The 13,764-nt window shown below is 44.9% G+C and overlaps 1 protein-coding gene across 1 annotated transcript in view; it reads left to right on the forward strand.

Moving 5' to 3' along the window:
• CFAP65 (cilia and flagella associated protein 65) overlaps positions 1–9,616 on the forward strand; it is a 38,329-nt gene extending 28,713 nt beyond the window's left edge. Inside the window, exons 26-33 of the mRNA XM_063116772.1 lie at positions 393–509; positions 1,813–1,950; positions 2,510–2,575; positions 4,024–4,238; positions 4,594–4,761; positions 5,374–5,658; positions 8,025–8,162; positions 9,496–9,616. Coding sequence (XP_062972842.1) covers positions 393–509; positions 1,813–1,950; positions 2,510–2,575; positions 4,024–4,238; positions 4,594–4,761; positions 5,374–5,658; positions 8,025–8,162; positions 9,496–9,616 — 1,248 coding nt within the window. The remainder of the gene's footprint in view (positions 1–392; positions 510–1,812; positions 1,951–2,509; positions 2,576–4,023; positions 4,239–4,593; positions 4,762–5,373; positions 5,659–8,024; positions 8,163–9,495) is intronic.
• The last annotated feature ends 4,148 nt before the right edge of the window (positions 9,617–13,764 follow it).

Raw genomic sequence — 13,764 nt, forward strand, 5'->3', positions numbered from 1 at the left:
ACTTTGGCCTCGCTGTATCAGAATAGTTGAGATTGGGCTGTCCAGCAGGGCTTGAGGCACAAATGGAAAGTTCTCAAAGAGTAAACAAGAGGTGGTGAATGCATGTTAAAAGAGAGAGGCATGATACCCACTACAGTGACATATTTCCCTACCCCAAAGCAAGCTTTAAATGTTCACATTCTGCTGTTGTGGTTTCTCCCACTCTGGTGTTGCAGTGCTGTGAGGCACACACTCTCCTCTCCCAGTGATTTGAGGGATTGGGCCTATTTCTGGAATGAGAAGTAACAGCCCTGAAAACATAGATAGATAGATAGATAGATAGATAGATAGATAGATAGATAGATGGATGGATGGATGGATGGATGGATAATGACCCAATGCTTTGTTTCTAGGTAATGAACATCACTCCAGAGAATGGAGTTGTGCAAGCTGGAGAGAGCACCCAGTGTGTTCTTACACTGCATGCTGGTGAAAACCCATGCTTCTACAATGTGGATTTGATCTGTGAGGTGAGATTCACCGGGTACCTGAGACACTAATTTCCTTCAGTGCTCCAAACCCAGGGATGTTGGTTACCTGTCCTGTCTACAGTAGGTGTTGGTGTCAACCATAAAGGCTAAAGTTCCCTGGGATAGGCCTGTGTGGCTTAAAGGGACTGGATACGTTGCATTGTGGGTTACACTGGGGCTGCTACTTGATTGCTCCCTTAACATACCAGTGACAGCAATGGTGACATGAGTGCCCCTTCTCATTTGCCCAACTGTGAGGGCAGTTAGCTGGGTGACTATGCAAGAGAGGCTCTTTTCTGCAGTAGCCTCACTCCTCTGGAATAAGTTGCCATCGGAGGTCTGCCAAACCCCATCACTGCAGGCTTTTAAGAAGGCCCTGAAAACTTGCTATTTTACTCTGGCTTTCCCCTGATTATGTTTTATCGGAGTGGGTTGTAGCTCTGTTTATTTTATGCTAGTGTTTGCTGTTGTTGTTTTTAAAGAATGTTTCCCTGTGTTGCTGTTTTTGCTGTGTTTTTACTATCGTATCTGTTTTATTATGTGTTTTACTGTTATATGCTGCCTTGGGGGTGGGGTGGGGTGGGGTGGGGGGGCTCCTGCTCTGAAAGGTGGCCAAGAAATATTTAAAATAAAAATAGAGGAAATGCCTTTAACTAATTGTATAATCATTGCTGGGTGATATTGGGCTTTTTCATAGAAGCTACAGACAAGATAGAAATATGCTGCCTATCACCCCTTCCCCCCCCCACAACCCCCCCCAATAGAAAGTGTTACCTTACCCATAATGCACAGGCCAAACAGGATAGCGTCAAACTACGTATGGCACTATTTTTGTCCCGTTCGTTTTTAATAACTTTTTGGTATTTTAGAGCGGGGATTGCTTTGGGTCCAAACTGTTCTAGTTACTGCTTTACATATAACCACTTTGGTTAGAATCCAATGCTAGTCCTGTGTAGAACAGATCCACTGAAATGACTGTGACTTACATTAGTCACAAGTAACTTCCCATTCATTTCAATGGATTTACTCTACACAGAACTAACATAGGATACTAGCCCTTGTTTCCTCTTTGTTTGGTTGCTTGGATAAGTGATTGCTTTCAGGCACGTGTTCTACAAGGTCAGGAAATTAAGCCAGAGTTAGGGTTTTGAAAAAAATTAAAATAAAATACAATCAGATTCAGAAGTTGCCTAACGTTTGTAGACTTACAAAGCTCTCTATGCTATCAGAGCGCTGAAGAAGACAAATAGCAGGAATGCAAACATGTAGAGTAACTGAGTTAACCATAGTTTTTGCCCTGTAGATTTTCACTCAGCACCCATTAGATCAGTATGAGAAAGACCTGAAGGAATGGGAAACTGAGAAGGCAAGACAAGCTGTGGAGTTCACCATCACGGAGAAAGACCTGGACATGAAGAAGAACCTGAAAGAGCCTTCAAATGTAAGGGGGATTACCTAGCCAGAGATTTTACCAGTGAGGTAGAAGTACTTGGGCTTGTTTAGTTGGGGGATCCATTCTCAAAACTGCTTCTTGCATCACATGGTTTTACTTTTCCACGTGTTTTGCAAGTGCTAAATGCAATGGAGTCAGCAAACCATCAAGTCTACAGGTGGTTAGCTGATGGGGTTCAGGTGACAACAGAGGCTGGTTTATGTCCAAGCAGAGGTCAGAGCGCAGGCAGGCGGGCAAGAGGATCAGGGAAGAACAGGAGTGCTCACGATAACTGGCAAGAGGTCAAACACAGTAAATCAGTCAGGTACATTACGCAGTCTAGAAGCAGGGTCGTTAGGCAGTCCAAAAGGTCAGGAAACGGAGCATCAATCACAGGCACAGTTCAGGAGACAAGATACACAGCAAAGGCAGAATGGACCAAGTTGTCCCAGTACTGGCTGGGTTTTAGTAAAGGCTGGTACCACGTACTTACTTTAGCCCGTGGTGTAACAGTAGCACTGTTATGTTTCTGTTATATCCTTTGCAACCATTTTCTTCCTTTGTTTAGGGAGCTCCAAACACCTTGGGATCAACAAAGGTTTCTAAAGCACTTGCAGAGATCCGGAAATACAAGGTAATAAGTTGGCTATAACTATTTTCCAAAGTGGAATAAACTGACATCTCCTTCAGGGTAATTGATAGGGCAGAGAGCCAACGGGGCACTGATTTCAGAGCTAGTATATTTTATTGAGAATTTGACATTGGCCGTTTCTACACCTGCCTTTTTCCCAGGGATCGTCCCTGTGCATGCAAATAACATACAGGGAATCCCTGGAGCAGGCAGGGATGATCCCTCCATTTTCCTGGGATAATCCTTAGGTGTAGAAAGGGCCATTGTTATGACAGAACAGAAATAGTTGTGTGCCACACTATAGTTGTATGTCAAAGCATTTGTTGTGTTCCATAGTATTTGATGCTGCTTTGATGCTAGAGGGTGGGTAGCATTCTAGCATGGTCTTATCCTGATGGACATGAATGGTTCGTTTTGGGTGCCTACAGATGTACCTAAAAACAGGAGCCTGCATTTTGTTTCTATGGTGGGATGAGCCCATCTTCCCTCTGTCTTTATACTGCAATCAACATTCCACTTCAAACACCAATGTAGATGTCAAGCCTTCTTGCCCATACTTCAGGTGGGTTGTCTGCCTTTTACAATATGTATAAGTACCACTTCAGTATTTTTGTGACTCTGAGTCTATTTGGCACTTTAAAAAGTGTACTGAGTTGTTGTTTTTAAGTTGCAAAACTGCTCTAGAGAGAGGAGGGTTTGTAACATCACTGCTTCCAGCCAATCAGTGCTGTGCAAAACTGTCTCCTGTTTCCAGTGTGGAGAATCTGTTTTCCTTTAGGATTGCGCTGGGCATAAGTACATCTACCCACAATGTGGCAAATACACTTCCTGAGTTCAGCAACTCCTCTTTTTAAGTACATCTGTACATATTTTTTAAATATTGCCCTAATTAGTGTGTGCATGTGTGGGAGAGGTTCAGACATACACAACCCTAATTCATGGGGAACAAGAGGAAGACCAAGTATAGGGATTGTATATAAAACAAAAAGAACCCCCAGTCCCACATATACATAACTCCTTCCTTGTGCTCCTGACATTTAGCCCTATACTGTGGAAGGATCTCCCTGATGAGGCTCGCCTGGCGCCAACATTGTTATCTTTCAGGCGCCAGGTCAAGACTTTTCTCTTCTCCCAGGCATTTAACAGCATTTTAACAACACTGAGTTTGTTTTCTAACGGACCCCAGAACTGTTGTTTTTAAATGGATACTGTTGTTTTTATATTGTTGTTTTTATGTTTCTGATGATTCTTAAATTTTGTATACTTTTTTAATGTTTACTGTTTTAACTTTTGTAAACTGCCCAGAGAGCTTCGGCTATGGGGCGGTATATAAATGCAATAAATAAATAAATAAATAAATAATACTCAAATCGCATGTATGACCATTAGTTCTATTGTTTAGCCTGAGAGGGCTCCAAACCACTCACTGCCTTTTAATATCTTCCCAACAGACTCTCCCTCCTATTAAGAACATCCGTGAGCCTAATCCCCCTGCCAGCCGCAGCGAGAGAAGGCAAACAAGGCACAAAGAGGCCAGCAGGTTGTGGGTCAAGCCAGAGCCCCCCAAGCCCTTCCTCATGCATCTTGGGGTTACAGCCAGGTCCCACTCAATTGATGACTTCCTGACCAACTTTCCTATAGACCTGCCTCAGCACTTCCTTTACCGGTAAGGCAAGCCTCTTCCCCTGTTGCCATCTCCCCAGAGTAGGTGTTGCTTCTCTGCCTTCTTGCCACCCAGACATGTTATGGGATGCTGTTTGTTACCAGCAGCTGGTAACAAACAGACCTTGCATAAATCACATAAATCACATTGTTCAGTAAGGGAGCTGCTTTTCAGGTTGCTTGACTTAACATGGATATGTTGGGATTAGGAAAAGTAGACCAGTCCAACATCTTCTGAGATGTGGTCACATTTAGCAAAATCCTGAACCAGAGGACAAAATCCTCTCCCCTTGTTTTCAAACACCCTGCGTCATATCATTTTTAAAGGTGTTTAAGGCTCCTTATTGTCCTCTTTCCAGCCAAATTAAGAAGAAAGCAACAAAGGATGCTGCGGATACGACTTCTCTGAATAGAAGCAAGAGCAGAAGCAAGAGAGGATCCCTAAAGAATCAAAGTAGACTGGCACTAGAAGGCTGTATGGAACAGGAGGCCCAGCTATTGACAGACTTGCTGTCTACAGTGATCAAGTGGGTGGCTTCTTTACCTGCCATACTAAGGCAGTTAACGTACTGGTGCCAGGCTGCTCAGATACACACAACTGCAGCATTAGGGAGGAGGAAGCATTAATCTCATTTGTATTCTGCTCTTCCTCCAAGGAGCTCAGGGAAGTATATGTGAGGTTATTATCCTGACAACAAACCTATGAGGTAGGTTAGGCTGAGAGACAGGCAATGGTGTGAGCTTCATCAGGGCTGTTCCAAGTCCACTATATCATACCAACATGAAGGTCATCTTCTGTGAAAAGGGAGGGCTTAATTCATTATGGGTGTATGGTAAATATGCACCTCTTGTTCTGCTATTTTGACCCATACAAGCTTTCTCGCATGGGTGATAATTCCCCATGAGATCTCACTGTAACTCATTTTAGCAGCATTTGTTACGTGATGTGTGGGAATGTATCCTTGGGGAAGGTTCCACATGCTTTTGTTCTTTCTCTGATACACACTGGGATAGTCTCACGAGTATGTTGGCTTTTCACTGTGCCGGGGTTTGGATGCTGAAAGCAATGAAGAGAGACAAAGGTGACCCATCCTAATGACTTAACTCCAATGTGAACTCCCCACCCCCCAACATTCCAGGGGCCTGCTGGAGGAGTCCCAGTTCCAAGAAGCAGTGATCCGAAGCCTCGTGGAGCCCACACCCTACTTCTGCCAGTTCTGGAGTGAGGAGTCGGCCAAACAGAAGCATAGCCCTGGTGGCACCTCCTCAACCCCTTCCCCGGAGCTCAGCACTAAGGGTAGGATCGAAGGTGAAGACACTGGGGGAAGACAACTGTCTTCTGCAAGGACTTCAGATGCTGATGAGGATCTCAGTGTCATTATCCGCAAGGAACAGTTCCGAGAGCAGAAAGAATTAATTATCAGGTGAGCCAAAGACATGATTCTAGCGCTTCTCTAAGTAGAGCTTGTCTACTTCCAGAACACTTCCAATACATTGTGTTCTGCCAATGCAATTTGAACTACAGAATCTGAACTTTCACACTGGATTTAGTTTCCTGCGAAGCTTCTTCTTCATTGACCTTGTTTAAAATGCAAGCGGCTAGCTTACCCAGTTGAGGGAAAGGCTCTGAAAAAGTGTTCGTTCATGGCTTAAAACCCCCAAAGGTTGGGCGTAGGTTCCATGGCTTTGGTGTCTGTCACAGCTGCCTACTTCTGCCCATGCCTCCTAGTGTCAGGCCTCAGCAGAAGTCTGCTCCAGGTGATTGGATTCTGGGACCTATGAAAGTTGATTGCCAGTCCTTGGTGGGATGGAAAGTGTGGCAAAGGGATATGGTCCAAACTAGTCACAGTCAAGTTCCAGAGAAGGCATATCAGAAAAAACTAAAGGGTCAGAGGCAGGTGTGTAGTCAGAACCAAGCAGAAAGTCAAGTTCTTTCCCAGGTAGAAATCAGAGGGGCCAGAGGCAGGAGCAAAGTCAATCTTGTGTGTGTGTGAAGATCTGAGGCAGCAATACTGGGTTGGAGGCACCAGAAGCAGGCCATGGGTCAAAGTCAGGCAAGGGTCAGGATCGGTGGCATCAGGGAAGCAAGAGTGTGCACAGAATCTTCCCACACAAGGCAAATTGCTCAGACTGAAAAACTCTGAGGTTTTATGGGGCTCTGAGGTTGGCTGGCAATGCTCAGGCAGAGTGGTACTGAAGCCTAGATGGGCGCCTTGAACCACATCACTGAGTAGCAGAGAGACGAGGTCAGGTGCCAAAGGCTGGTTGGCTGCTGGAAGCCCTGGTTCAACACCCCTCCTGCCCCCCGCCTTTACACAGGTCTGAAAATAGGCCACTGTCTTCATGCCTCTGCCACATTCCCCTAACCTGTGGCTCTCCTTTGTTCTTACAATGCGAACCCTCTTCAAAACATTCCAAATGTGTTAAGCTATCTAGTATTGTGCACCCACAACGCGCCTGTCACTATCACGGGATGGAGTTACCTTCCCCCCACAGAAGTCAAAGGGAGCCATTCAGCAAAGTAAAACAGCTGTAAGTGCAGATTCTGAAGAGGCAGGGGAAAACCTGACCCCATCCCTGATATTGAGATCAGGGTCAGTTTTGCCCTCGGCTCCCACTATGTCCCCAGTGGTAGCTCCTTTTATTTTTCCCCTTAGAAGGCAATGGGCAGGGGATGCTTTCACTCTTGTGGTAGAAAGTAAAAGGGCTGCAATGGTGGACATATTTGAGGAAGGGACAACATTTACTCTGTCTCTCTCTTGATTGCCAGGACCCATGTTTTGCTGCCTCCCGCCCAACAGTATGCATCTGTGATTATAGCCGCTTTACTCTCCACCATAGACATGTGGTTGCCATGGGCATCTATGGCAGAATGTAAATGCAGATCATCACAGTGATGGGCACCACTATTTATGAAACTGTAAAAGGTCCCAAGGGAGTGGGCAGCATCAATGGATTTCTGTATGCCTCAGCCCCAGGACCTCTTATTACATTGGGCTAGCCTGTGGGTGCATTGTGCCCCCTTGGGTTCCTTTGCCAAAATTAAATTCTATGCATGGATCTGCAGACCTGCCCTTTAAGTACCGCTGGGTCTAGCTTTTCATTCATACAGTCCAGCGAGCCTTCTTTGGCTGGTTAGACCTGGGCATGGCCTTTGCCAACATGGCGGCAAAAGGAGAGAGCAAGGTAGGCACTGTACTGTGACAGCACAGTTCACAATGTTGCAGAATTTGCAAACACAAACACTCTTAGAGCGTCATCACACAGGGGGAAAATGTGTTTGCTTACTGTTGCTTTTCCACCCACATGTTTGTCCCTCGTTACTTCCTCTTTGTCAAAAAGTCCTTTTTAAGACCGAAGAAATCTGGTCTCTTATATATAACATTTTTGTTCAGCTTGTTGCTCTTCATCATCTACTGGTTAATTGGTTGTTCAAATATCTCTTACTCAGCAGTTCCAGCTTGTCAATAATAACTGTGTTTATGCAATAATAACTGTATTTCTGTATTCTCACTGTCCAGTGATGATATTGTGTGTGTGTGTGTGTGTATGTGTATATATATATAGTATTGATATATGTTATAAAGAATTGCGTACCCCAGCTTTGAAATCTATTTCTATATACATTAGTAGTTCTGTGCCTTATGCACTACCTATTTAATTTTGACTTTGACAGCTACTGACTTCTCTATTGATTTATATGTTAATCATATAGGCATGTCTTCATTGAGCTTCCTAGGAAACGCCAGCCTCACTGGACACAGGAAACTGAAATGCTCTTTCTTTTAAGGTTGCCGGCCTTTGCAAATCTGACCGAGTTGGTGCTGGACAACACCATCCAGAACATTCTGGTGGAGGCCAGTCGTGGAGAGGTGGTGCTGACAGCACGGCCCAGAATCATTGCCCTCCCTCCTGCTTTCTCCCAAAAGTGAGTAGAGAGGGTGTGGGGCTCCTGCCATAAAATAAGTGCTCCAACAGGGACATGCAGTTTTAGTATAGGGCTAAGGATGGCAGGACTTGGCTGATGGCTGTTCTAGCTGTGGAAGCATTTTAGGTGTGGTTGGGATGTTTTTCCTTCCATCTTCTCCTCTTCTAGCCTCTTGGTTCCTTCTTTGGTTGTCCTGTGTTATTTATTTGTCTGCTCATAGATCAGGACGCTCCCTGCAGTTGGCTTGGAAGACCAGGGGCTTATCTATACGCTCTGTCTACTCTGTCATGGCTGCGCAGTTGTGCCTTGTTGTTTATAGGATGCAGCCACTAACTCGCTGCCACATTGTGCCATTTCCCGTAAAGCTGTGCATTTTTGATGTGTCGTTTTACCATGAGTTTTTACGTGGCTCTGATGTCACCACAGTTGTTTGTGCACATGTCAGTGGTGGTTTCAGTTCAGATTAAGAGCCTGGGTGTAGTTAGGGGATGGATCCCGGTGCAGGGGAGGTGCAGGAATACAGGGCAAGGGCAGGGGGCGGATTCCACAAGCCCCAGGTGAGTGTTTAATAATGGCTATCATGGCAGTTTTAAAGTTTGAAACAAAAGTAAGGACTGTTATTACGTATAACACATAAATTCAGTGAACTATAGCAGCGCAGATGCGTAGATGCAGGCTTTCAAAGCTACAATGTTGCACAGAGTTGCCAGAAAACAACAACAAAAAGGGGGTTGGCAGCTTTCGTCACTTGATATTTGCTGCCCCTTGCCGCCACGTGACAACGGCGCTGTGAATTTTCCTGGGTGGACAGCCGGGGCTCACTCTTGCCATGTAAACCTATCACTGCTGCTTCGCTGCAGGGTCTGGGGAGAACCAGTAGGTAAAGTGGTGCCATATAAACATCCCCCAGGAGGCCTGGGAAAAGGGCCTATGGTAAAAACATTTAGAGGCGCGTGTGGCCAGTTGGAAAGAAGCCTTGGGTTCAGTCAGCCTAAGGATAATGTTCAGAGGCATGGAGAATAGAAACAGCAAGGGATCAACCGACACTCTAAGCATAAGGAAAGCTCTGCAGCAACAACCTCACGTCTGTGAAGGGAAGGAGTGAGGAGAAGGTTCTGATGGCAGTTGCTGTTACTGGAGAAGAAAAATCAGGAGAGGGGATATGAGAAGTCATTAAGCCCACTATAGTTTTCCCAGGGTCTCTGGCAAAGAACCTGTCCAATCCTGCTCTTTAAAAGCCAGAAATTACATGTGGGGCTTTACACAAGCAAAATATTTTCTGTAACAGTGTGGCAGTGAAGCTGAAAAATTCAAAGGGACCTTTTTCTTTCAGAGGTGTCAGTCCCATTGTTTCGATGTTCAACCCACCTGCGTCTTCTGCAGTGCCACTGATCAGCGTCCTCAGCGAAATCAAGACTGGCGAAGGGCAGCGGCACATTGTCCTGCCTCCCTAGGGGCTTACAGGACTTTGGCGCTACTCAGGTCCACTCTATGTGGCCTCTATGTGAGCCACCATCCCGCTGGAAAGTTGACTCTTTGGAGATGGGTCAAAGGAGAAATTTCTTGCAGCAGAACTTTGTATGAACCCTTGTGCGATAGTAGCAGATGGTCTGACCCTGCAGCCTTCAGAATACAAACTCCATGTTGCATCAAAGGGGAAGTGGTTTCAATTGTGCCATGTGAGAGAGATTATGAGGTGTTTCAAACTAAGAGGACGACTCTGTTTTCATCTCTGCAAGCCTTTCATGTTTTTGGTGTTCAAATTTCGTTCCAGCAGGGGGCAGTGCAGGCTTCTCCTAGTCTGGTTTGATAGTGCTCTGGAAAGATATGTTTCCCTTTGCTGCTACAGTTCTTGGGTGGTCATGAGATCTGGCAACCAAACACACAAGCCACAGAGCCACACTGAACAGTAGGAACCACGATTCAAACATTGCAGGCTTGGAGGTAATCCTGCTGGAGTGGCTGCCACGTTGCTTAGGATGCAGCTGCTTAAGAAACAGGCCATTGGCAGAGTGACACATTCATTCCGTCTTGCCTTTCTGGCTTCCAGAGGTTTGCAAACCTTGAACATGAAGTTCCAAGGAAAAGGCTTAAGGTGCTTCCATGTGGAGGGGTCCTAGTGCTAAGAATCAGAAGGTGTTGTGCAACTCTTCTGTCTTTTCTACCTTAGCGCATTTTCTGCACTAAGAAAAAAAGTGATGGAAGAAGCGCTGAGAAAACACGGGAGGGATACAAGTGGAAAGCCATCGCCTAGAGCCCCTTGTAGAATTTGGTGAATGAGGCAGAGCGATGGTGCTATAAAAGCTGTGCCTGGATGAGCAACAAGCCCAAATATTCTCAGAATGCTACCCATGATCAGGTTTTTGGGCCGCCAAGCTAAAAAACCTCTGTAGTAGGAACGGCACAGTTCACAATGCTGCAGAATTTGCAAACGCAAACACTCTTAGAGCGTCACCACACAGGGGGGAAATTTGCGTTTGCTTACCGTCACTTCTCCGCCTACACTTTTGTCCCTCATTACTTCCTCTTTTGAAAGAGTGGGCTGTTTTGATCGCGCTGCTTCTCCTGCACAAATTGTGGCAACTTCCATCTTTATTTTAAGTCGGACTTACTGGGGTGTTTTTTTGTGGCATGAAGAAGGCAAGAAGGAGAGGGAAGTGCGTGGGAGGCAGACGACGTCATGAGAGGGACCCGCGAGAAACCGTGAGTGGCCAGCAAGGAGCGTGCAATAAAATGCTCGTCTGATGGAGCTCTTTGTTGCTTAGCTTGCCTTCTTCATAGATCCCTTAAACATTTCTTGAGGATCTTGCTCTGAATTTCCTGAAGCATCTCAAAAGGCTTTCTCCTTGTAACAGTGTGCTCCATAGACAAACTGTGGGTTGTGTAGAAAAAGCTTGCTTTATTTTTGTTAAAACGCCCTTTTCAGTGCATGCTTCGCAACATAATTTTACATTTCTTTGGCTTCTTTCAAGAGTCCTCATATAATTTATTATATCTTTAAATAGAGGGCTCCTCTACACCAAGCAGGATATCCCACTATGAAAGCAGTATATAAAAGGCAGGAGCCACACTACTGCTTTATAGTGGAACTGAAGTGCACTCACAACTGTTGGGGGCCATTGACACATACCGTATACCGCCTTCATAACACTTTGATAGTGTTATATCCTGCTTGGTGTAGATGTGTCCTGGACCCCAACAGTTGTCACTGCACTTCAGTTCCACTATAACGCAGTAGTGTAGATCCTGCAGTGCACTTCAATACCACTATAAAGCAGTAGTGTGGCTCCTGCCTTTTATGTACCGCTTTCATAGCGGAATATCCTGCTTGGTGTAGATGAGCCCAGAGGCTTTTGCCCTTTCTATGCACTTTCCCCAGTTCTGAACCATCTTATAAGAAAGAACAAGCAGAAGTGGATTGTACAATGATGTATATTGAAAGTTTCTCTAGGTGGCTTTTTAAAAAAATAAAAAATTCTCCCCTATTTATTCTTCAAATTCTCTTGCCTTTGGGGGATTTTTCTTCTGCTGCTGCTTCCAGATAACAAAGCAAGGCTTCAGAGCAGAGAATTTGAAGTGTAAGTGGTAGTGTGATTCTATTTTTTTCTGTTAGGCTGCATCCAGTAAGGATGCTGCTTAACATTAAGAATGCTTGAGCTAGCTAGGCTAGCACTCCACTTCCTGGGTTATTATTTTATTTTTATTTTTTTGGAGGAAGGCTTGTATCTCATTATAGACTTACAAACTTTCCTGCGAATAGTCTGGACAGTAGTCCTGCATTGTCTGTTTCAGGCCATTCTCATGCTCCTCCTTAACACATCCTTTTTCTTTAATAATAATAATAATAATAATAATAATAATAATAATAATAATAATAATAATAATATGATGCTGAATTTCTGCCATTGCACCTATACATCTGTTTGCCATAGCCACCTTCTAATTATTTTTTTTTTAGCAAACATTTAACCTGGCTATTTTGCAAACCCTTTTCAAGATGACTCTTCCCCCCCCCCCCAATTTATTTGGTATATATGGGTGCATAGATACGACTAAGTAAATTCACCATTTATTAATAAAAGCAACCTCCCACCTCTCTCCCCACCCCCAGATTTACGAACCTGCAATTTTAAGAGGACGAGGTATATATGAACAGGGAACATGCAAAGTTTTGAACTAGGAATGTGAGGAGGGACATGACAGGGCATAGTCTGGGCATGCCTTTTAGAGCATGTGGTGAATGACAAAGGGACACGTATTGAAGCCACAAATTACTTTTGCATTTCTGGAGCAGAGGCTGCTGTGAATGGAAGTCCATGAACACTTGAAACAATGGCTGCATTCAAACACTTTCAAATACCAGTTTACTTCAACAGTAAGCACTTTTGTACTCTCCACATTGCCAGACTGTCCTCAAAGAATTTACTTAAGCAGTAACTTCAACAGCAGAGTACATCTCACTACCACAGCTCCATCACACCTACTTTCCCCCCTTGGTTTTCTTCCGTGATTTCTAGCTCTGTTTCATTAGCGTGTCAAGCTAATGGCCCCTTTCATGTGGGTTTATATGATGAAACCTCCCTTTCGCTTGATTGCTCTTCCACTCCAATCCGCCCCTTCTCCCTCCGCCTCCAGTTCATTGGTTGTAACACTGTGATGGGCATGTGGGCTCCCCCCCCTCTGGCTTTGTTGTCTGCTGATTTACTGATTTAACATTTCATCGGCTGGGCTTCGTTTCTGCGGGCAATGAGGGTGGAGTTGGAGCAGGAAAAAGTCCATTCAACCAGCTCGGCACAAGTCTGTTGGTTTGACAGGGGCCTGGAGGAGGAGAACAGCCCCATCCTCCCTTTTCATTGGTAAGCTCTCCCTTCAAAGCACATGTCCCCAACAAAGGAAATAGCGAGAGGACAGCATTATATGGGGGTTGAAGGGTGCTTTAATTCCATTTGGGGGAAATAATCCAGACTTCCCCGCTCTAGGAAAACACAAAAAAGAGAGGGGAAGAGGCGGGGTGTCTGCAGGACAGGCACAGCACCATCTGAGTGCCGTGCTGCAAAACTGCAAACCAGGCATGATGAAAGTGTAATAAAATGCTTGTGTGATGGAGCCTCCTGAGTCACCTTAGAAAGGTGGCTTGGCAGCCCAAGCCCATAATCCCCGTAAAATGGAAATATTTGAGCTGATGATAATTTACTTCAGTAGGACTAAATTGCTTTTAATTTAAGGCCTTTGCTTTCGTAGAGTATAGATAACCAGCTGCAAATCAAGGCAGTAACTCTGTCAATTACATGGTAGCGTTTGATCACAAATGCAGAAAATGTAGGAAGATGCTCAGAAGATGGAGTCAGAATAGATGCGTTACCAAGAACGTTTCCCTCCCATTCATCTGCAGGGGAGACAGGGCCTAGCTTTAAATGTTGTGGAGCATCTTTATTCAACAGTAAACTCCACTAAGTTCAATGGGACATATTCCCTTGTACGTGTGCTTAGGATGGCAGCTTTAGAAAGTGATAAGATAGCAGTTGAAGTTGGGGAACTAGTTGTGATTACATCCTTGGGAAAGCTTGGCTACTGAAAAGGCCTCTCTGTTTTATTACTACAA

This window comes from Elgaria multicarinata, chromosome 2, assembly GCF_023053635.1.
Source record: "Elgaria multicarinata webbii isolate HBS135686 ecotype San Diego chromosome 2, rElgMul1.1.pri, whole genome shotgun sequence".
Taxonomy (NCBI): Eukaryota; Metazoa; Chordata; class Lepidosauria; order Squamata; family Anguidae; genus Elgaria; species Elgaria multicarinata.